Below are 22,566 nucleotides of genomic sequence, written 5' to 3'. Positions count from 1 at the left end.
TCTTTAACTAGAATTCTAAAGTAATTTAGTAGACTTTAGCTACTATTTCCTCTAGCTATTCTATTATACTAATAATTATAGCTATAGCTTAAAGAATTCTTTCTCTTTTAGATTTAAAGCCTTTAAAGTCTAAGTTATCCTTTCTAGATCTCTTTTTTCCTTTAATTTCTATATAGAAAAATTCTTCTTAAACTAGCTATAAGCTTAGTAAAGTCTTAAATAGGTACTTAATATATTTATAAGTATCCTTTAGAGGTAAAGAAACTTAAATAAATACCTTAGATAGGTTTCCTAAAACTTCTAGGGCTTTTTCCTTAGTTTCCTTTTACTTTAGTTTAGGCCTAGTTAATAGAATTTCTATAAGCTTTAATAGTCTCTTAAGTAGCTTTCTTTAAGGTATTTATAAAAGCTAATATCTTAATTAAAATTTTAAATTAAGATCTCCTTCTTTCTTATCTTTAAAGAAGATTATATTAGAGTACTATTTTATAGCTCTTATATTTAGATCCTAGAAAAGCTATAACTTAGAGGTTCCCTTAATATATCTAATAAATATAGTATTCTTACCTTTATTTATAAGTTTATCTAATCTTACCTATTATAGCTAAGATCTTAAATCTATATATATAATAGCTTAATAACCCTATACCTTAAGATAGTATACTAAAGGTTTTACTCTACTAAATACTTCTTTAAGTAAGAAAGGAAAGTCTTCTATAACTAGTCTATTTAGAAGTCTATTCTTAATTTTATATTAGGTAGAAAGTACTTCTAGCTAAAAATCGATTAGCATTCTAGATTTTTTAATTATTACCCTAATTACGTCTTCTAAAGTTTAGATAGATTTTTCTATAACCTTATTCTAAAGAGAGTTATATAAATTAGTTAGGTCTAGGTAGATTTCTAAGTCCTTCTCCTACTACTTTAGTAAGCTAGTTAATTTAGGTATATTATCTAATCTAGTTGTCCTTAGTTTTATAGATATTTTTCTCTTAATCTAGATCTTCTATTACTTTAAAGTAGCTAGAGTATTATCTCTTTTTACTAAAGGATATTCCTATTTCTTTCTAGAGAAATTATTAATAATCTCGAGCTAGTACTTAAATCCTTATTTTAACTTAGGAAGTAGGCTATAAATATTAAGAGAAACTAGTTCTAATACTTAGGATTTTCTCTCTAAAACTTTTCCCTTCTACTTCTTTATTTTTATAAGGGTATAGACTTTATATACCTTATTATAATTTTCTAGTATAGGAATTTCTTTAAGGTTTATAACCTTATAGATATTCTTTAGGAGGTTCTTTCTAAAATAACTAAGTCTTCTATACTATAGCTCCTACTAATTTTTAGTAGTATAGAAGTATTACTTAACTAGAGTTTGCTCTTACTAACTTATTAGTTCTTTTTTAAAAGTTAAAAAGGCCCTTTCTAAAAGGGCTATAGAAATAGAGGAAATAATAGGTATACTATTATATATTTTAGTATATATAATAGGAGTCCTATTTTAGGATAAAAGAGTAAACTATAGTAGTTAAATACTAAACTAATAACTAAACTAATTCTAGGAGATAAGGTTAACTYTAARACTAGGAACTAGAAGAGTATTTTTAAGTAAAACTTTTCCTYTATTTTTTYCTTYTATTAGAGCCTCCYYTATATAACTTCYYTAAAGGTAACCTCCTYTAACYTTAATCTACCTYCTTTTARAAAGAGGTTTTATAGATCTAAAAAGTTATAGCTAGTTAGTTATATAAGCTAATATATAGGAATTAAGAAGCTATTCTTAGGATAATAACTTGCCTTTTATATTAATTAAAAAATAGGTAATTTTATTTACTTCCTCTTTATCTAATAGGTAGGGAGATAATACTTCTAAGTTAGTAATATCCTTAGCTTAATAAGCTCTCTTTCTAAATATTCTTCTAACTTTTCTTATCTCCTTAATAATAGAATTAACTACCTTTTTTAGATCTTCTAGAGAATCTTTTCTTAGCCCTTAAGGCTTCTTAAAAAATTTCTTATTAGATCTCTAGACCTATCTTAGCTTATTAGTATTTAATTACTAGTAAGTATTATCTTAGAATAGAGATCTAATTGCCTTTTAGGCCTTTTAAAGGTTTAGATATTTTTTAATCCTATATTTTCCTTTATATAAGAAATAGGTAAAGTTAAATATAGCTATTATAATCTCTAAGGAACTATCTCTAGCCTCTTATAATTTTAGAATTAAAAGAATCTATTTATAATCTCCTTTAAGAAGTAGTTAAGCTATAATAACATTCTTAGTTATTTTAAATCTTAGTAGAAGGGCTAAGAAGAGGATTTTAGCTTTCCTATAGGGGTCTTTATAGTAAGCTTTCTTTAGATTAACTTCTGCAATTCTTTTAGCTATCTAACTAATTTTACTCTAGGCTAATCTAACTAAATTATTATCTATTATTCTAAAATTAATAAGTTCTTAAACTATAACTATTATATAAGTAGTTAGAATCTTACTATACTTTAAAAGTAGAAAGATCTATATCTTAATAGTATAAGGTAAAGCTAAATTAGCTTAGGGCTTATCTATATTATCTAAATTAATCCTTAATTTTAGTTTATATCTATATTTTATATTATTCTTACTAAAGCTTAAATCTTATACTATAATTCCTAGCTAGTCTTTCTTTAGCTATATAGTAATCTTTTCTTTATTAACTATTATTATTAATTTAATAGTATTAAAGATACCTTTTCCTTTTAGATTATCTTTTTAGAGATTAAACTATCTCTTCTAGTTCTCTCTTCCTAGAATTAGAATCCTAGCTTAGGAGATTATATTCTTATTATCTTTTATCTTTATAAAATAAAAAATTTTCTTTTATTTAGCTTAGTTCTACTAAGGCTTTTAGTAGTAGGGGAGGAGAAGGTATATTAATATAGGCTTTAATAAATAGGCCTTAACTATTTTATAGCTTTAGACCCTTATCCTTTTAGATTTTCTTCCTAGCTTATCTATATACTAATCCTTAGTATCTCTTATAGGGTAGTATAGGAGGATCTAAAATCCTCTTTCCTTTTTTTATATACTAGTATAAAGTAGGGAATACCTTTACTATTTTAAGGTTAAAGTTCTTTTCTTTAGTTTAGTAAAACCTAGGCTTATAACCTATTAAAATTATCTAACTAAAAATCTAAAACTAGAGGCTAAGGAGGTAGTAGAATATAGCGGTAAAGAGAAAGATAAGAGACTCTAATCTTAAACTAATTTATTATAAGGTATATAGAACTTAAAGTAGGAACTAACTAAGTGTGTTAATTAAATTAATTATCTTAAGAACTAAATATTAAGAATAAGTATATACCTTTAGCCTTAGCATCCTAATTACCTAACTAGGGAATTACCTTAGAGTAGATTCTACTCTAAGCTCTCTTCCCTTTCTAAACCTATTAGGTTTTAATAATATCTTCCTTTATCCTCCGTCTATATCTACTACTTTATCTAAGTATACTTAATAGGCCTACTATATCTCCTTCGCTACCCTATTACGCCGTACCGCTATCGAATCCTTCGGCTCTATATCCTCCGCTATCTATATAGCTACGTTATTCCTAGTAATATTATTAGTATAGTTAGGCTCGAGCTCTACCTACTCGGAAGGCTTCCTATACGTATTAATTAACACGTTATATAGGACTACGTATACGTATATAATATCTACCTATATATATATCTAGTTAAACTACGGAGCCTTCTTAAGAATATAGAACCGCCGCTTTATTATACCGAACGTCCTTTTAATAACGTTCCGTATAGACGAGTATCGTAGATTAAAGAGCTCCTTAGAGTTCTTTAGCTTTAAATTAATAGTACGTAGTTCCCTTAGATAGTAGCGTACGCTACGAAATAGAACTATAGTAATCTCGTTATTCGAGTAGCTAGTATTACCGAAGTAGTAATAGCCCTCCGGAGTAGCGAAACCGTATTACGAGCGCGCGTTAGTAAGTATATAGCTATTATACGTAGATCCTTCCTACCCGGCTAGTACGTACGTAAAGCGTATATTAAAATCTACTACTACTAATACGTTCTAAGAGAGCGAGCCCTTACGGTTCCGATACGCCGCTTATTTACCTCTTATATACGCCTTAATATAAGAGCTATCGAGTACGCTAACGTAGTAATTAAACTATAGCTAGAAACGCCCTTATTTAAACTACCGGACCTTTAATCTATCGTCCTCTTTCGCCGGCCTTATAACCTCCGAATATATATATACTATAGCGTTTAGTACTATACGAAAGGCCTATCTAATTATCTCTAAAGAATAGCCGAAGTCCTCCGTAAGGTCGCGGTAATAAGAGTTATAAGTAATAGCCTTTAAGAAGATTAGAACCTTCTATTTACGGCTTATTACGGAACGGTATATTCGAACCGGTAAGTAAGGCTTAATTAACTCGAATAATCGCTCGAATAAAGCGAGCCGGAACCGAGTTATTTAATATAGCCTTATATTACTTAAAAGCAAGCTCCGCGTAAACGCCTCGCCCTTACTAGCACTATCGACGTCGATAGTATAAATACCTACCGGTAACGGCTATTATTCTAGTAGGGCTATAATATACGTAATAACGACGGTAAGGCGGTAGCGGTAGTATATAGCGGCTATCTTAAGTAGTTCCGGCTCTAGTAGCTCTATAGTAAAGGAAGTAAGGTTAATAACAACCTTCGGTAGCGCCGTAAGTAAGTTGTTAATATTACTATTAAGTAACATTAAAATAGTAATTAATACTAATATATATTAAGTAATAACCGAGCCTCCGCGGCGCTATATTACCTTACTAGCTATCTAGTGCAATCTAGCGTAATTAACATCTTTGTTGTTAATTACAATACTAGACACGAGCCTCAATTAAAGCGAGAAGTCAATTAACAACCGTGCGTCAGTTCAATTACAACGAATACTAGACACGCTCCTAGCATCCATCTTCCCCGGAGGTCTTCGGTGGTGCCAAGCCGTCGTTGGAGGACTTCAAGTTTGCTCTCATGCATTGAACATCTTCCAGACCAGCAGCGATGATCATAAGAGGAGCGCTGCGACTGCGGCATGGTATGAGCTGCCGTCCTATCCTCTTGGTTATCCCAACTAATTCCTATCAACAGGCCGCATCGCGCTGCCCAAGCTCCACCCTTTTGCGCAACACCGCGCCAACTCCTCCCTCGAGAGCACTCCTCCCGCCGATACCACCATCGACAGCACTCCCCTCGCAACTCCTCAATTCCTGACCAGTACTGAGTCCGCCCCGCAAATCGCCGCTGTCGATGCCTCCCGAGCCGTGGCCATCAATGACCCCAATCATCCCGTCGCCCTTGACTATGCCTTCTTCAATCACCAAAAGACGCGCCTGAACCATCTGGGGACATCTTTGGCACCTCACTACCGCCCACATCAACTTCTCACCAACCCGCCATCACCCGCAGACATCACCCTCGAGCTCCTCATCGCCTCACAAACACACATTGGCCACGCCACCTCCCTTTGGCATCCAGGCAATGCCCGCTACATCTTCGGTATCCGCGAGGGTATCCACATCATCGCTCCAGATACGACAGCTTCTCACCTCCGCCGCGCTTGCAAGATTGTATCTGGTGTCACTGAACGTGGAGGACTAGTGCTCTTCGTAGGCACCCGCGAGGGACAGGCACGCGCTGTTGTCAAAGCCGCACAACTTGCAGGCGGGTGTCATTTATTTACCAAGTGGATTCCCGGCAGCATTACGAACGGACAGCAAATATTGGGTCGCTGCGCAAAAAAAGTCGTTGACGAGCACGACAAGGATGTGGAAGGCTTCGAGGACCAGCTAGGTGCCAAAGCGGCAATCAAGCCCGATCTGGTCGTCTGTTTGAACCCCCTGGAGAACTATGTCTTGCTACACGAGTGCGGATTGAACAACATTCCGACTATCGGAATATGCGACACGGATGCGAACCCAACATGGGTGACGTATCCGATTCCTGCAAACGACGACAGTTTACGAGCGATACAAGTGATTGCTGGCACTTTGGGGAGAGCTGGAGAGCAGGGTCTGGCGAAGCGGAGAGCAGCTGCGAAGCAAGGGATCGTGACTTATACGCCCAGGCATGGGCTGGCCGAGCCGACCAAAGGCCTCGCGAAGAAGACCGCGAATAGAGGCCAGAGATCTAGACCGGACGTCGCTGCAGCCCCAGAGTTCCCCGAAGACCACGTCGGCCAGTCTGTGGAGGAGTTTGAGGCAGATCAGAAATTGTTGAATGATGCGAACGCAGCGCTGTTTGGAAGTGATGGAGGAAATACACAGGAGCAGGCAGATCCAGCCACAGAGGCGGTAAGCGGGGTGGAGGACATGAATGCTGCGAGCGAGACCGAAGATCTCACCTCTGTTGATCCATCTCTCACGGACGAGACTTATTCTGTCCCTGCAGAGGACGAATACGACGAGGCGGCAGATCTGGCACAGTTTGGAGGAGGATCCACACCCACACTGCAAGACTTTGCGGATGAGGATGACGACAACTCGACCATRGACCAGGTCGAGGAGGTCGCCAAGGAGCTGGGCGAGAACCAGGGCGAAAAGAAGAAGTGAGCGTCGCCTGTGTATATTGAGCATATATCTGTATGAAGATGTTGTCCTATTTGTGTCAGACATGCTTACCGTCCATAATGCTTCGAGGCAGTCCTCCGGCTTCATTGTTGCGACCTATGCACACTCGACGCGATGAAAAGGACTTGACATGACAGCATGTAGCAAAGAGGGCTTCATTGCCCTCTAGTCTCACCGGCCGTAACATAGCCATTCCTCCCATCTGATCTAATTATGCTTCTACWATCATACGACGCTCCCATCACAGCATAATCCAAGCCCTCATATCATACACGGAAAAAGCCAGCCGCAAAACAACAACAACGAGATGCTATGATAGATAATGATGAAACCAAGAGTCTCGCTCACACCCGCAGGCACAGTAGTGTCATGTTCCATCTCTGGCGTGGTCTGGGGCGCACAACAAATCTTGCTGATTCGTAAGTTCGACAAAGCCTTTCATAGATGACTTTGTTCCATGTCGTGCATCATCTAGTAGCGCGCAGCCGCTCTTGTTGGGTCGGAAGTCCGACAATGTCTCCCGTTGCATGTCGTGCGTCCTATTCGCACTGCACATCGCCAGCGGTAATGCCATCGCCTTATTTCCAACGCAAGTACTGAGAAGGGTGTGCGTACTAAGCCTGCAATCTCGCCTGTTGCACATTATCGCCGGGCATGGAACTACCGTAGTTCGAATGCAGCACATGCTGAGGTTGCACCGGCGCTGGCATGGTGGATGCGGTTCCAGTCGCGGGACTTTTGACAGGAATCGTCGGAACTTGAGCGGGTGGTGGATTAGGCGGTTGCTGGACTGGGAATTGTTCGCGCTGTAACTTTTCGGCTTCCTTCTCCGCTTTCGTGGCTCGCTTTCTCGCTGTCGGGGCTCCAACGCGCCCACCTCTGCTGCCTCGACCTCTAGCTGGGGCAGATGCAGCACTTGGATCTTTTCTTGCTGCAGTTGTACTCGTGGTTGCACCGGCGGCCGCGGCGCTCGCACCTCCACGTCCCCTGCCTCTGGCCCTAGCCCCGCCTCTGCCGCGCGTGGGCGCCGAGCTCTCCACCTGTGCTGCCTCGCCCTCGGCCACGAGTGGTCCAGAGTATACGAAGAAACCATCCTTGGCCACGGCCGCGTTCTCCTCCCATGCCAGCTCTCTGTCGTCGATGAAGTCATCCTCCTTGTCGTACTCCTCAACCTTTTTGCGCCTTTTCTTGGCCGGCTCTCCTCCAGCGCCACTCCTCTCATCGTCCATACCACCCATCTCAACATTGCTGTCACCATCCAGCTCAGAGCCAAGGTCGACGGACATGTCATCGGTGGAGTTGGCCTCCAGCTTGTTTTGTGCCAGCGCGACTGCACGGAGACGGCTGCGGTGGGCAGCGGCGTGCGGATCGATCGCATCGCTGCCGTACTTCTTGATGATCTCTTTGGCGATATTGATCTGATTACCTCCAGCCGGGTTGAGCGCAATTTGGAACTCAATCGTCAGACCCTTGGATTCCGAGTCTGTCTCCGAAGATGGACCACCAAAGAGGTTGCTACTCGAAAGAAGACCACTTCCAGCCCCAGCTCCAGCCTTCGAAGCGGCCTTTGCTGGTGGTGAGACTGGCTTGCTCTGTTTCGGAGTTGGTGCTGTCGAGGAAGACTTTGACGGTGGCTGTGCCTTGAGTGCGGGTTGTTTAGGAGGCTCGTGCGGGATGTCGACATCCATGGCACCATCCGTGCCAGATGCTACGGAGGGTTGGTGGTGCTGGGTTGGCAGAGGACTTGGCGGCATGGTTTGGACGCCTGTAGGAGCAGCGTTTGTTCTGGGCGAGGATGGCGTATTAACGAACGCAGCGGTTTGCTGCGGCATCGACTGGAGGTTTGCCGACTGTGCGTATGACAGCGTGGGCGTGCTCGTTTTCATTGGCGGATCGATGAGACTTTGAATCGAAGGTGACGCGGACGCTCGATTGATTTGTGGCGACGCTTGAGCCGACAGTGCGCCGTTGGTGACTGCCGCTGGTCGTGGAGGTGCATGCTCATATGCACCGCGGATAGGGTCATAATTTTGCCCACTTGAAAAGGGCCGCGAAGGTGGAGCCGGTATTTGAATGGGCGCTTGTGGTGTGATGTTGTTGTGTGACATGCTTTCTGATGCGGGTGGAAGTTGTTGTCGCGGAGATGCTCCAAGTGTTGATAAATGTGGTTGTAGAGGTGGTGGTGCGCTGGCTGGCTGCCCAGGCTGATAGAACTGGCCGATTAATGTTGATTGGCGAGGACCGGCAGCATCGGATGAAGGTGCAGCTGCCGTCTTGTCTCCGGCTTTTTTCTTGCGAGGCGCTGGGTTGGGAGCGCCTTCTGTCTTGACTTTGGGCTCCCGAGGTTTGCGAGGCTTTTTTTCTTTGACAGGCTGGCCATCGGGAGTAACTTTGGCCTCTTTTGGTTCTCTAGGCTTGCGTTGCTTCTTGACCTTGACTGGTGCGGTCGTCGGCTGTGCAKGTGGTTGTGGTAGCAGTTCACGGGTGTTGTGGGTAGGGGTAGGGGTGTGCAAACTTGCACCAACACCTTCACCAAAAGCAGGAGTGGGCCGATGTGGTCTTGCAACCGTAATTTCGTCGGCAATTATATTTGAATGCTGTGGTGATTGCGGCGGCGATGATATTATGCTGGAGGTGTCGCTCGCAGATTGATCGTTCAACGCTGGTGGCATGTTTGCGTTCATGGCGTGGTATAGACTATTATCTTCGCCAAGACAATTTAATGGTATAGGGACTTTTTTTCCCAGTTTAACAACACGTCGGGAGTTGCGATGCGTGAAATGCGGGGCAGATCGCGGCCAAAGATGTCGCGCTTCTTTTGTTCGAACAAGTCCGCGATGTGGAGGTGCAGCTGTCCAATGGGATTGCCGGCTTCGGAATTGCAGAGTGCAAGTCCACCAAGGCCGACCGCGACGAGCGACGGGATGGACGACTTTTCTCAATATCAGGCCGCAGCACACTCGCGAGCGGCGGCAGTTGTGCTGGTAAGACAGTGCAAAGGCAGATGCGTGCAGTGCCGGCGGTATGTGAACGTGAGCTGATGAGCCGGACGCTAAAGGTGATGAAAACCGCTCGACAACACGATGCAGGAGACGCAAAAGGAAGATGTAGAAGGAAGAAGTACGCTGCGTGGAAAGCGAAGGGCATAAAGCAAAAGCCAGCGACCGAAAGCCAGCGCGGAAGGCGAGCGGCAGCAGGACGAAACCCTTCGAGGAACGGGAACGTGCGCACAGCAAGTCACGGAACGTTGGAGAGATGACCGGCCCTCACCCAAAGAGGGGCCAGCCAGGAAAAGGGAATCATTGCAAAGCAGGAGTCAAATCTGAAGAGTGAATCGTAGCCCCAGAACTAGCGTGGCTAGACGAGCTTCTTCGAGAGATGGTTGACCTCATAGCTTCACTTCCAGCATTCCCATTTTCACTCCCATTGTTGGCTGTGTTCGTGTGCTGCGCCGGTGACCATTCTGGCACAAGCTGTGTCGGCTCATGTCGCCTTGTCTGAGAGAGCGACAGATGATGCGTCCGCTTGGCGGTGTTTTGATTGGGTGGTAGTCCATAGAGCGGAACTTCTTTTGTAGTTGATCGATCTCGATGCTGCGACAGACGATCATATGCATCACGAGGACGCTCAACACACGATAAGATGGCTATCTGAGAGGTTGCTGTAATATTCGATTGATTGGAATGTATTGTTCTCAATATATATGTGAAGCTCATCCGTCACCTCTCATCTCAAGATATGCTGCGATAGCATGTGCTCGATCCGTTGCGGCCGCTAGCGTGTCCCGAAAGCTTGGTACGCGCCTGGAGGGTCCACATTTTAGGTTTGCGGTCTCAGATCTTCCTGCATTCTGACGACCAACCACGAATCAGAAAGATCTGAAGAGATACTACAATGATACGAGGCGAGAGATTCGAACTCAACCTGTCGGACAACGAGGATGAAGTGCAGCAGCCGAGTGCACCACTGCCCGCGGCTTTCGTCGGCGATGTGCTGGAGCGCAAGCCGGCAGCACCCAAACCTCCCAGCGCTCCAACGCTGAAAAACAAAACCGGCTTTCCAGAACACAAAAAGCGTCCTGTAGAAAGCAGATTCAAGAGGCAAAAGTCAGCAAACGAAGCAAAGGTCAAAGATGGCGCGAGCTCGCAGAGACGAAGCACAGATGGTGAGACGCCTTTCGATGGCAAAGCTAAATCTTGGGATGAAGAAGAAAAGGCGCGAATAGACCAAGAAAATAATCGGAAAATTGCGGCCATGTCGCCAGAAGAGGTTGAGGAGGAACGAAGGGAGCTGCTCAACACATTTGGCGCCGGCTTGCTCGAGCGTCTGCTAAAAAGATCAAACATCGCCGCGGGTAGCAATGAAGTCGATCTGTCACGTCCAATGGGCGAAGAAGACGCTCGTGAAGACGATGCGGCAGAAGTGAAGCCGAAGAAGACTGAGTTGAAATCCACGAAAACTGTCAAGTTTGAGGAGCCGATCGGAGTGGAGCAGCCTGAAGCGGAGCCAGAAACAGGCGTTCATGATCATACACACGATCATGCCCACAATCACAACATCACCACTGAAGAGTCACTACCACAAGACAGCGTTCATTTCCCATCTGCACCGCAGCCACCGGAGCTCGATCCATCATCGGAGACATTCCTTGAGGATCTCCACCAAAAGTATTTCCCTKCTCTACCCTCCGACCCCGACAAGCTAGAATGGATGCAACCTGCAACCTCAAAAGACAGCACCTATGATCCGACTGCAACGGAATTTAACGCGAAGGATATACGGTTCTCTTTCCGAGGCGAGTTGATACCTCCCAAGACTGCATCTGAGATCCCCGTCACTGCAGGCCTGCACCATCATGGAGATGCACCGGATGCCGCAGGATACACAATCGGCGAGCTGGCTCATCTTTCTCGCTCTACATACCCTGCTCAACGCTGTATTGCCTTTCAAACTCTGGGTCGGATTCTCTACCGCCTCAGTAAAGGCGAATTTGGCGATGCCGGCGAACCTGGCGCGGATAGGTTTGGATCAGAAGACACATTTGGCGAGCTTGCAAGGGGTCTTTGGAGGGAGGTTGAGAGATTAAAGGTCGTTCAAGTGTTGGTAGAAGAAAGTGAAGGTAGAGGCGTTGACGGTGGCAGACACTTGAGTGCTAAAACATATGCCACGGAAGCTGTGTGGCTGTGGCGCAAAGGTGGTGGCAGGAGATGGAAGGCGGAGTGAAATCCATCACGCTTTACGCTCTGACGATGGAATTGAACTCGATGCCGATCGAGACGGAATCACAGAGCTGCCTTCCCACTGAGTTGCCATGCCCCATCTTCCAACTGCTTCACCCTCCCATCACTCTCCAATTTCTTCAAAACCTGCTTGAGTCCGCCATGGGCAGGTTCATGTAAGTTTTCCGGATAGTCCTTGTAGATGATTCTCACAGCATCCATACTGTCCCACCCTTCCCGACCAGAAGTAGGCTTCTCCTTGAGAACTCCAAGAACATCCTGCTCTCGCTGTTTACGATGCGAGATATACTCCTTGATCTTCGCCCTTCCGTCCTGAATTACAGCGCCATGTCCAGGATACGCACGACCAGAGAAGACCTTCTCCATTCTCGTCAGACTATCCATATACGCTGTGAGATCCTCAAAAACAGCCGTCCCATGACCCAGAACATTGTCAGCGGTGAACATGGCATTTTCCTCCTCCAGTATAAACGCCATGTGATCAACAGTATGACCCGGACAATGAAATGCCCGAAGCGTAGCACCCTCCGTTCTGAAAACCTCTCCGTCTTCAAAGTTGGTCTGTCCATCACCAGGCTGGTTCTTATAAACAGCAGGTTTCTCATCGCAAAGCTCCAAAACTTGCGAGACGCCACCAACATGATCTCCATGCCAATGCGTCAGGATGACTTTTTCAATGACGGCATTCTCATCCTTGAGAACTGTTTGCAAGGTTGCCTTCCATGCTGGCTTGCCTTCTCCGGTATCCAGTAGAATTCTGCGACGACCCTGGCCGATCAGATATGTATTGCTGCCCTGGAGAGTGTATTTGCTGGGATTGCCGCCTAGAATTCGGACAACACGTGGGCTGATTCTCTCAACATCCGGGAGATGTGGCAGTTGAGCGGCCATTCTGGAAGTGGATGAGTGAAGAGTGCGGATAAAATGAGGTGAGCGCGTAGTTGTGATGAGTCCAAGATGTATCCGTTGAACTTTCCAATGGAGAGCGAAATTGTACATGGAAAGCACATGTCAATGTGATGGATGATTGTAAATGTCTTGCACGTGAGTACGAGGTTACACATTCAAAGCCGAGGCGTAGAGTACCTAGTGAATTTGTCCGAATATTTACATATGGACCGCCGATAGCTTCAATACTGCGTCAAATAGTTGAGCGAAACCGCTCGACTGTTGTGATTCCCAGAGCATTGAAATGTGGAGTAGAGTATAAAAGTCTACTCGTGTACCGCAGAACATCACTTCCGCACACATGCCTACAGCAAGTCTCTTCATGACCTGTAGCCACATCAAGGAACATAGCTTCCAAGCCTAGCAAGCACATCTTGCATGTTCGCTGGAGATTGACCAGCCGGCGCCTGCTGATGACCCGCAGGCGATGGCCCTGGTTGACTGCCTGGCGCCGCTGAGTAGTTTTGATACGTAGCGCCCTGGATCTGCTGAGGCTGACTGAGGCCATACTGACGACCTGGCTGGGCGTAAGCTTGTGGGTGAGATTGAGGTGGGTAGCCCTGCTGCGTGGGAGGTTGCGGAGGATAGCCAGGGTGATGTTGAGCTGGAGCGCCATACTGGGGAGGGCCTCCTGCGTATGGTGCCGGCGCTCCACCTTGGCCCAGGTTCGCAAGGAGATTTTGAAGATTGTTAGGGTCGACGTTCGAAGGAGGCGGCTGTGGTGCACCGGRAGGAGGGAATGATCCGTGTGGCGGTTGCCCATACACTGGCTGCTGTCCATACGGCGGCTGGAAGCCCGGAGGTGGTCCAAAGCCAGCGGATTGTGGCTGGTACCCATACTGCTGCTGTGGTGGTTGGCCATTAAACTGCCCCTGGCCCGGGTGTCCATTGCTATATGGACCGGCACTGCGTTGAGCAGAATCTTGAAGTGTCCGTTTATCCCGCAGAACCAATTCGCAAGCAATGTTCGGATCAAGGTGCTCGTACTCCTCAAATTGCACATCCTGAAGGGCGCCTTTGCGCTTGAAGATCGTCAAGCCAATCTTGCTCTCCAGCTGATTGTGACGCCTGAGCCTCGAGACGGCGAGAACACCCTCGAGAATTTGCCGTCGGACTACGGCTTCCTCACTGAGACGTGGCGAGATCATGAGTGTATCGACACGTACACCGCGCTTCGAGAATTCCGCTTCCACCCAGGCAATAAAGTCTCGTTCAAGCTGGTCAAGAATGATGAGCTGCACATCTGGAACATCTTGCGGCATACGGCGCGGGAGTGGGAGGTCGTCTTCGGGTTCGCGACGTGGGCTGCCGCGGCTGTATCGATCTCTGTCCCGGTGACCGTACGCGGGAGACCTTGAGCGTGTTGAGAATCTGTCATCACGCCGCTCTCGATATGCTCGAGGGGACGGCGAGCGATGGCTGGGCCTGTATCCATCCCTCGAGTCCCTCGAATCCCTGTTGCGGCCGTGGCCCCCTCCTCTGCCATGCGATGAGTAGCGATCGCCGTCGTGACCACGCTTGCCGCGACCGCCATGTTCCGGCGACCGAGATCTCCGAGCGTTGTTCTGCTGGCTTCGTGCAGCTTTCTGGGGTTTGCTTACTTCCAGGTGGATTCGCTTGTCACTTATTTGTCTGCCCTGCTCGCTGACCAGCGCTCGTGCGCAGTCATCGGCCCTGAGGAATTGAACAAAGCCGTATGCCTGCTTGATCGAAACCTGGGCAAGATCGCCATAGCTATGAAATACGTGGAAAATGTCACGCTTCGTCACCTTTTCCGATGACAAATTCCCGACGAATAGACGGGATCCGAACGGGAACTGATCCCACTTGGCTTCATTCACATATTTTCTTTCTTCATCCAGGAAATGATCATACTTTCGTTGAATGTCTTGTGTCCAGGGCTGGTCATCTATCGTGGGAGTCTCGCCAGCGGCAAGCTTGAACTCTCTGCGACTTTCGATGGGTATGTTCGTGGCTGGGAACTGCTGTGAAAATTCTCGCGGAGTTGGAGGAGTTTGATGGGATGCAGCGGAGACCTGCAGCGGCTGATATACGTTGGTTCCGCCTGCTACTGCCTGTTGTGGATTGGCAGGAAGTGATGGAGGGGCAAAACTGGCTGCCGGGGGTGGTGCAGGGTTGCCAGAACTATTGTTGGATGCATTGGCATGAAGTGCCGGATGAGTGGCATGTGGATGATAATCGCGTATATGTTGCGAGTGTACATAGTGTGGGTTGATGAGCGGTTGCTCTTGCGGCGGAGGGCGTGGAGGGAGCCCGGTAGGGTGCGCGCCGAGACTTGACGCTGACAGTGGAGAAGATGGGTCTGCAGCAGGGACGGGCGCCTGAGCTTCACCATGGATGGGAGTCTGTGCAGAGACATTCTCAACATCACCAGATGCAGCACTGATTGGGTGTATAGATGGCGTTATGGGCGGGTGCGCCTGGTCGTCAGTCTCATGTGATTGGATTACAACGGCGTCTGCGACCGGCGCGGCTTGCTCAGTATTGGGCACGCTGTGGTCTGACGAGGACAATGGCGCATCTGCATTGGCGTGGTGGGTTTCAGAGATGACATCCGCTTGAAGATGAGAGTTGGCTTCATAAGAAATGCCATTAGAGTGCGACACATTTGGAACTTCTGGTTCATTCGCAAGGGTGTCGGTGCTGCTGCTATGGGTGTCRACTTCCACGGCAACCGGCTCAGTTCCTGATGCCTCATCATCCTTTGCCGGCTCGAGTGCATCACCGCCTGTGGAGAATGGCGATGCGTGGTCGGGTGTCTGATCGGCCAGGTCATTGGGATCCCGCCACGCACCAGGCCGAAGCTCGGTATTACGCGAGGCTGGGTCACTCATGTGCGCTTCAGTCTGATTGTACCCCACATCCATCATGTTCTCGAGAACAGGGATGTTGGTGGGCTGTGGTAAGTGAATGGGCTTGGGAGAGGCCGGAGACAGTAGATGAGGCTCACTCCGCACGTAGGCGTCTTCTGGAGGCTCTGAAGGTGGTGCACTTCGGAGGTCGTAGTCGTTCATCGGTATCAACGAATCGCAAGAGTAACAAGGGCGGCCGGGATCGATGAGCACTCAGGCATAGTTTGAGTGAAGGCGAWACACAAGCAAAGCGACAATCGCAAGTCACGAGTGCGCTAATGCTCGCAGGAAACACAAACAAAGCGCGAGGACGGACTGGACGGTCGATGGGGAATGCGGGTCGAGGTTTACCTTGGATCAGTTGTTGGAGCAGTCAGAGTCAAAGGTTTGCGCCGACGCAAGGGGACGCAGTGGGGCGAAAGACGACGCCGGGTGGACAAAGTTTGTCAGTTGTACGGATGAGACAGGTGGTGATGTTGCGCCGGTCAGTAGTTTGGCGACAAGGTCGTGGAGTGTTGAGGTCACAGAGGTGAAAATCAAAGCAGAAGGCTGGAAGTGAGGTTGAACATGATTTGGTTCGGTTGGTTCGGCAGCCGCGGCTAGTGTGTGGATATCGCGTGGAAACGAAGATGGACCGCACCACAACCATCAGCACAAGCTTTACATTCGTTGTTCATGTTCTCTTCATTCTGAACCAAGAGTAGAGCTCGGTCATCTCATAGCAAGCCCCTCAAGCCAGTCAATCTATGCGAATGCTTCCAATGAGTTCGTTTTGATACATATTGCAATGCTCTAATCTGTACTTATCCCACCGATACCACAGTGGCTTTCAAGCTTCCTCCGTGGAAGCCTTGCCATTCCGGGGCCGCCTGTCCAGAGCCGCAGCTTGCGCTATCGATGTCTCGTGAGTCGTCGTCCTCGAACGAGAGGAATGCTTCAAGCCGCTGCGCTCAAACGTGTGACTGCTCGTCTCTCGACGACAACAAGCTGGAGCGCACCAGCGTCGCGATCATTTGCGGCCAATCGCAGCAGTGACGCAGATGAAGATGAGCTCAAAGCRGCTCGCCAATGGCTCTCCAACTTGGACCTGAACACGATTCCTCGCGAATTGTGCGATGTGAGTTTCAGCAGGTCTTCTGGTCCTGGAGGTCAGAATGTCAACAAGTAAGTGCAGCCACACCTTGCGCTGCGACGATAACCCTCTCATGCATCTCAGAGTGTCATCGAAGACTACACTCCGTCTACCCATCTCGGCTCTTCTTCAACGAGTTCCAAAAGTGATGCATCCACCACTCATGAGCAGTCGCTACTATGCTGCAAAGTCCAGCGACATTGTGATACAAGCAGACGCCTCTCGGAAACAGAATGATAACGTCAATGCATGCTTCCGCAAGCTTCACGATTTGATCGTACAAGCCGGACGAGAGACTGTACCCGGCGAAACGACACCGGAACAGAGGAAACGTGTGGAGCAGCTTCAAAAGGCGGAAGCCGCAGGAAGGCGAAAAATGAAGGAGTTTCAGAGCAAGAAAAAGGGCGCACGTCGTGACGGGGGAAGAGGAGACGAGTGATCTCATCGCAAACGTGCCATACCTAGGTATTGACCTGACCTTGGCATGGAAGAAAGAAGAGGAATCAAGACGACAGCGCGTTATACACATGGGCTTCGGGTTGAAGCCAACAGGCCACATGCCCAATCGTCTTAGTCTTTGCACAGAACTGATGCAAGCTCGGTCTGCCAAAGGGGCAGCGACGGGATAGCGCTGTGGGGCAGACAACCCCAGTGCTTCCAGAATTGCCTGCGGTGTCTTCCCGTCCTCGTGACGCCCTGGGGTGGCTCGCAGATTCCGGGTGACGAATTTGGACATTCGATCTTGGACTTCTAACTCACGACTGCACTCCCGGTCGAAATGTTGTGGTGCATCGCAGGATCTTATGAATACACTCCGCCCGAGCGCAGCTGAACGGAAACGTTCATACTTTCCACTGCCTGACGCAACTAATCCTCCAGCGCCGGTACATATCTCTCAATGAATGCACACACATCGCGCAACACCGGCCCGGTTAGTGAGTGGCCAGTCTCATATTCATGCACCTCCATCGAGTCCTTCCCATAGCCAAGCTCTTCCAACTTCTTCAGCGCAATATTCCAAACTCGCTTCGGAATCATCATATCCTTCGTTCCTCTGGCCAAGAAAATAGGAACCTCGCCATGAAGCGGCGGCAATCCCGCATTGGCTCGCATGTCCTCAATCTTTCTGGTCTCTGCCAATGGCAAATATCCCATCAAGCCCACAATCCCCCCAAGCTTGCCCGCATACTTTTTGCTCGTGAGATCAAGAAGCAGACTGAGGGCGCATCCTTKGCTGAACCCTCCAAGTACGATTCGCTGTGGAGGGATGCCTTTATTGACGCATGCGTCGATCAATGTCTCGATGTATGCGACTGATCTGAACATGCCATCTACATCTTCCTCGGGAGCCAGCTCAGGTCGGTCGCTGGGCCATGGCGAGAACGAATTGGGTGAGTACCAAGCTGTTGTCATGGAGTCTCGATCTTCTTCTGCATTCGGAATGACCCAATGCATATAAGGGAGCTTCGAATTATTCTGGAACTGGTCGACAATGCCTAAAAAGAAGCCTGTCAGCTTATGGGCGGAGCTCGATGGTGCAATAACTGCCACCTTCTAGACCTTCGGCTGTATCACCGAAGCCATGGACAAGAATGAACGCTGCGCTGTGCCCCGGATCTGAAGCCGGCTTTTGAGCAGCTTTGTAGATTGGGTCAACTCTTCCTGGGAGCGAGGGCAGGGTCATGCGTCGCTTCATCGCCATGTTGGCTCTTACGTGGTGGGGAAGTGATTGGGAGAACAGGTCGACGGTTTCGCAGTATTTCTTTGTAAGATTCGTATCAAAGACAATCCTTTCCTATAATCAAGGAGGATGCTCGAGTAAAGAGCAGAAGGAGAGGGGGATACTTAATACCGGGAGCTAGGTTGCTTGTGCATTGCCGCATGCCAGACGATGCTGCTCACGCGCGCAGCGATGCCCCGCTCACTACTTCATGCTCACTATTGTAATTGTCAAACAGCCTCCAGCGGCCTAGCGGAGAGCAAGCCTCGGGCTCTCTCGGCTGTAACGAGGTGTGTCAGAGAGAGGGCCGCTCTAGAAGACGGCGCTTGCACTGGGCGCGAGGAGGCTGGAATTCGGTATGACGTGCCCCACCAAGACCTTCATGTGCAAATCGGTCGCGTGTTTCGCGATCAACTCGGCCCTTCTTTTCTAGATATCGTGCTCAATCAGCGTCGCGTCGAAACCACTGGCAGCAAAGAATTTGATGGCTCTCCGTTTCCGCACGCCTCACATCGAGGAGCTGCCGACTGCGCAGACGCGGCAGGCTCCTGGCTTCGCGTGGGTGGCCGTGTCCGGTCCCACCGATGATCCGGCAAAGAATTGGGGCACAACCAACCGCAAGCGCGCGCGAACCGCAGGCCTGGGACAGACCGATAGCCAGAAGGAGGCGCTCAGTGCGCGACAGCAGAGGGAAATCGAACGCAAGATCCGCGAGCTGAACAGCGACGCTGCCAGGGGCGATGTGGTGGCCATTCCTGCGCAGAAGAGGGAACATGGCGGCGGTGGCGTAGGCGCACCAGTAAGAGCTGGTAAGACACCCAACACAAAGAAGATCCTCGCCAGCGGCAAGACTTTTGCACACTACCTGGACGATGAAGAGGCGGAGATTGCCCGGACAGGGCGGAGAGAGGGTGAAGGCGAGCCCATGCCCGCCCCACCACAGCGAGCGAGCAAGACACCCTTGGCACGAAGGAAACCGCAGCGAGAAGACAGCAGCATGAGCGGGAGTCCCGCTCCGTCTGCAACAGCTCCACCAGTACAGCGGCAGCAAATACCTCCCTTGGTGGACGCCATTGACTTTGATGAAGATATGGAAGATGGAGATCGGTCTATTGCGCCGCTGCCTAGTCAGGCTGAACTTGAGGCACTGCTCAATGCTCCACCTCTGACTTACAACCAGGCACGCTCAGCTCCTCCGGCAGCAGGCGCACCGCCTCCTCGCCAGTTCTGTGAAATCTGCGGCTACTGGGGCCGAGTCAAGTGCATGAAATGCGGCAACATGGTCTGTTCCGTGATTTGCAAGGATTCTCACGATGAGAACAAATGCCTAAAGTTCTATGCCTGAAAGGAGATGAAGCAGTACGAGCGGAGCCGGGGAGTGTTGTTGAAATTTCGAGATACCCAGCATGCGCTTCAGGAGTCGCAAGTCGGCACTGATGGCTACTTCACAATCATCTGACTACCATGACGTCTCGCAATCTTCAAGGCCACTGTGGTCATCTCATCGGATATTCAGGAGAGCCAGCAGCTTTTCACCGCGGTCGGTGTTCTTCTCCTTGTCCGCTTCCTGTTTGGCTGCCTTCTTCGCCTTCAGTTCCAGTTCTTTGGCCGATAACTTCTTGGATAGCACGGCTTCCTTCTTGATCTCGGAGAATTTTGTGTCGGGTTTCCTATGCCGAGATCCAATTCCCACCATCCTGCGCAGTCTGCCATCGTTCACTGTGTCGTCAGAAGGCATGAGATTTACACGGAATATGAACGAGGCGATAAACTTGCGGAAAAGCGATATCGGATCGGGCACAAACTCAAAGGATCCAGCGCTCACGACGGGCGAGGTCGGTGGTGTGTCGGCTCAAAGAAAGATTGACATGACAGAGAGTAGGTTTCGCTTTGTCTACAACTGAGTGCCTTCGACTCTTTGGGCTTCTTTTTTTGGCGGGCCTGCCTCTTTATTGGCAGAGGCGTTACAACAATGCTCGTTCCTCATTTCTTTCACTGCTCCGACCATTGTTCGCAGCACCGTTGTGTATATCCTCTGCCTCCCCCCCTCAACTGTAGAAGTCTTTTGCGTCATTTTCTATTTTCTATTTTTCCATCACAACGCTCGGCCGGTCCGAAATATCAATCCCCTTATAATTATCCCCCCGACGCAGCTGGCCTGCCATAATGTCAACAACCACACAACAAGGTCCGGCGCTACCAAGAGCCTCGCTAAAGCTAACAGGTGGCATAGAAATCGAGTGCCTGCTGATCACCAGTCACACAACTGAGGATAGGGGCCATCTACGAGACGATGCTTCAAGCACGGTACTAGCTCAAAACAGGGTGTACCAAGCTCTTAGACCCCCGATTCGAGTTGTGTGCGTCGAATGTAAGGCTACTTTCGACTATCATCTGCCGCTGTACAACCCGAAAGACCCGAATGAAAGCGATTACATTAAGTGGGATGTATCACTTGATCCATCTTTAGATCTGTCCTCAGAGGAGAAAAGGAAAATCGACGCCAGATGGCTGGACTTCCATGTCGCACCAATCGAGATCAAGTCTCGCGTAATGCTGCTCACAGAGAACTTCGCCGTCGCGACAAGCAAATCGAACCCCAGCCATACCCACAAGATCACATATCGTGAAGAGATTGAGGCTGTATATTCACGTCTGCTGAAGAGCTTCAATGACCCGAGGAGTGAGCATGCAAGGGACTGCAGGCTGGTCATCAATAAGACGGCTTCGACACATGTCCATATTGGATCCTCCTACAATGGCTTTCCCCTGGAGACAGTCAAGAACGTCATGTCTGTTTTGGTCGCTCATGAATTGCAGGTCGATGCGGTCCACTCTGTAGATCGTATTACTGGATGCGACCGACTACGACAGGACGGCACCTGGCAACACTTGTCGTCAACGTCGGGGTGTCGTTCTCAAACTTCAATTCCGGCTGCGTACAACCAGCCTTGGTCAGCACACTTTTCTGACTCTGCGTTCAAGCACTACAAGGGAGAATCCGAAGCTCAAAGGCTCCAGAGGCGCACTCAGTCTTCTAAACCTTCAGCTGTGTATCCTGCCAGCAAATTCCACCGAAGACCCAAAGTTCAACTCGCGGCGCAGAAGTGCGACATTGGATCTTGGCTGACCCTGATTGAGTGCGCGAGCTCCGTTCAAGATCTCAGACGTTTCCAATTCGGTGTCGCTCATTCTTCCACCATCAACTTGACGAATCTAAAAGAACACAGACTGTTAGCAGCCTCGCATTACTCTCGTTGGGATGGCAAGATGACCATCGAATTCCGCCAGCACGGAGCAACTCTCCAGTCGGCAGAGATTCTGAACTGGATTGGGGTCTTGGTTGGTCTGTTCAAGTACGCTAATAGCACCAACCACGCTGCTGTCAAGGCTGCTTGTTTGAAGAACTGGGACAACCCAGCATTCACTATGCTCGACCTTCTGAAACTCTTTGGCTACCGGGCTCAGGACGATATCTTCCGGCACTATGCGAACGTGTTGGGAGAACTCCCCAATCGTAGACCTTACTCTGAAACCATCGAAATGCAGGCACTCAGAGCCGTCGACAGGTTTGGGCCGAATGACTGCTTCGCTCCTGTCATGAAGCATCTGATCAAGAGCAGAGCCGAACTCACTAACATTGAAAAGGTCAGACAGTTGATCAATCGCAAGTTCTTGCAGGGCGGCTACGGTCAATTCAGTAAGTCCTATCTCGATGAGCGCATAGCCCTGGAGTTTGGGGTGCCCGAGTACCTGATACTGGGGTTCTGCCCTCCGTGGTCATCGTACGAGACTGGCGAGCCATCGAGTGATGCTGGTGCTGAGTCTCATGGCTCTGAGACTGGTCGAAGGACGTCGGTGATAGGTCTTCGACAAGTCTGACGCGTAGGTCGTCTAGCGATTGACAACGAAGTAAGTCCTGTTCTGCCCTTTCATAGCATATCATGATACGCGGTAAGCCTCAAGTAATTCGATCGTATCCACAGCCTGACCTTAATTGCATGTCTCACATCTTCCCGTACGATTTGCTCC

At 48.4% G+C, this 22,566-nt stretch overlaps 9 protein-coding genes; 5 read left to right on the top strand and 4 right to left on the bottom strand.

Moving 5' to 3' along the window:
- Positions 1 to 5,056: 5,056 nt before the first annotated feature.
- Positions 5,057 to 6,603, top strand: RCC_06037 (related to MRP4-mitochondrial ribosomal protein, small subunit; the record flags this gene model as incomplete). XM_023771301.1 has 2 exons in its annotated part: positions 5,057 to 5,090; positions 5,144 to 6,603. The coding sequence occupies 2 exons, from the start codon at positions 5,057 to 5,059 to the stop codon at positions 6,601 to 6,603; spliced, it is 1,494 nt and encodes a 497-aa protein (XP_023627069.1).
- Positions 6,604 to 7,235: 632 nt separating this feature from the next.
- Positions 7,236 to 9,305, bottom strand: RCC_06036 (uncharacterized protein; the record flags this gene model as incomplete). Its single annotated transcript, XM_023771300.1, has 1 exon — positions 7,236 to 9,305. The coding sequence occupies one exon, from the start codon at positions 9,303 to 9,305 to the stop codon at positions 7,236 to 7,238; it is 2,070 nt and encodes a 689-aa protein (XP_023627068.1).
- Positions 9,306 to 10,515: 1,210 nt separating this feature from the next.
- On the top strand, positions 10,516 to 11,844 carry RCC_06035 (related to Plasmodium yoelii rhoptry protein; the record flags this gene model as incomplete). The annotated part of the gene is made up of 1 exon (XM_023771299.1): positions 10,516 to 11,844. The coding sequence occupies one exon, from the start codon at positions 10,516 to 10,518 to the stop codon at positions 11,842 to 11,844; it is 1,329 nt and encodes a 442-aa protein (XP_023627067.1).
- A 59-nt stretch (positions 11,845 to 11,903) lies between these two features.
- On the bottom strand, positions 11,904 to 12,752 carry RCC_06034 (probable metallo-beta-lactamase domain protein; the record flags this gene model as incomplete). The annotated part of the gene is made up of 1 exon (XM_023771298.1): positions 11,904 to 12,752. One exon carries the CDS (start codon positions 12,750 to 12,752, stop codon positions 11,904 to 11,906), a length of 849 nt encoding a protein of 282 aa, XP_023627066.1.
- A 395-nt stretch (positions 12,753 to 13,147) lies between these two features.
- On the bottom strand, positions 13,148 to 15,844 carry RCC_06033 (uncharacterized protein; the record flags this gene model as incomplete). The annotated part of the gene is made up of 1 exon (XM_023771297.1): positions 13,148 to 15,844. One exon carries the CDS (start codon positions 15,842 to 15,844, stop codon positions 13,148 to 13,150), a length of 2,697 nt encoding a protein of 898 aa, XP_023627065.1.
- Positions 15,845 to 16,613: 769 nt separating this feature from the next.
- RCC_06032 (related to peptidyl-tRNA hydrolase domain protein) lies at positions 16,614 to 17,253 on the top strand (the record flags this gene model as incomplete). XM_023771296.1 has 2 exons in its annotated part: positions 16,614 to 16,846; positions 16,899 to 17,253. The coding sequence occupies 2 exons, from the start codon at positions 16,614 to 16,616 to the stop codon at positions 17,251 to 17,253; spliced, it is 588 nt and encodes a 195-aa protein (XP_023627064.1).
- A 428-nt stretch (positions 17,254 to 17,681) lies between these two features.
- RCC_06031 (uncharacterized protein) lies at positions 17,682 to 18,516 on the bottom strand (the record flags this gene model as incomplete). XM_023771295.1 has 2 exons in its annotated part: positions 17,682 to 18,310; positions 18,366 to 18,516. 2 exons carry the CDS (start codon positions 18,514 to 18,516, stop codon positions 17,682 to 17,684), a joined length of 780 nt encoding a protein of 259 aa, XP_023627063.1.
- A 502-nt stretch (positions 18,517 to 19,018) lies between these two features.
- Positions 19,019 to 19,879, top strand: RCC_06030 (uncharacterized protein; the record flags this gene model as incomplete). The annotated part of the gene is made up of 1 exon (XM_023771294.1): positions 19,019 to 19,879. The coding sequence occupies one exon, from the start codon at positions 19,019 to 19,021 to the stop codon at positions 19,877 to 19,879; it is 861 nt and encodes a 286-aa protein (XP_023627062.1).
- Positions 19,880 to 20,700: 821 nt separating this feature from the next.
- RCC_06029 (uncharacterized protein) lies at positions 20,701 to 22,416 on the top strand (the record flags this gene model as incomplete). The annotated part of the gene is made up of 1 exon (XM_023771293.1): positions 20,701 to 22,416. One exon carries the CDS (start codon positions 20,701 to 20,703, stop codon positions 22,414 to 22,416), a length of 1,716 nt encoding a protein of 571 aa, XP_023627061.1.
- Positions 22,417 to 22,566: the final 150 nt, after the last annotated feature.

The sequence above is a fragment of the Ramularia collo-cygni genome (genome assembly GCF_900074925.1).
Source record: "Ramularia collo-cygni strain URUG2 genome assembly, contig: RCC_scaffold08, whole genome shotgun sequence".
Classification (NCBI taxonomy): Eukaryota; Fungi; Ascomycota; class Dothideomycetes; order Mycosphaerellales; family Mycosphaerellaceae; genus Ramularia; species Ramularia collo-cygni.
This window is presented reverse-complemented; position numbering and strand designations above follow the sequence as displayed.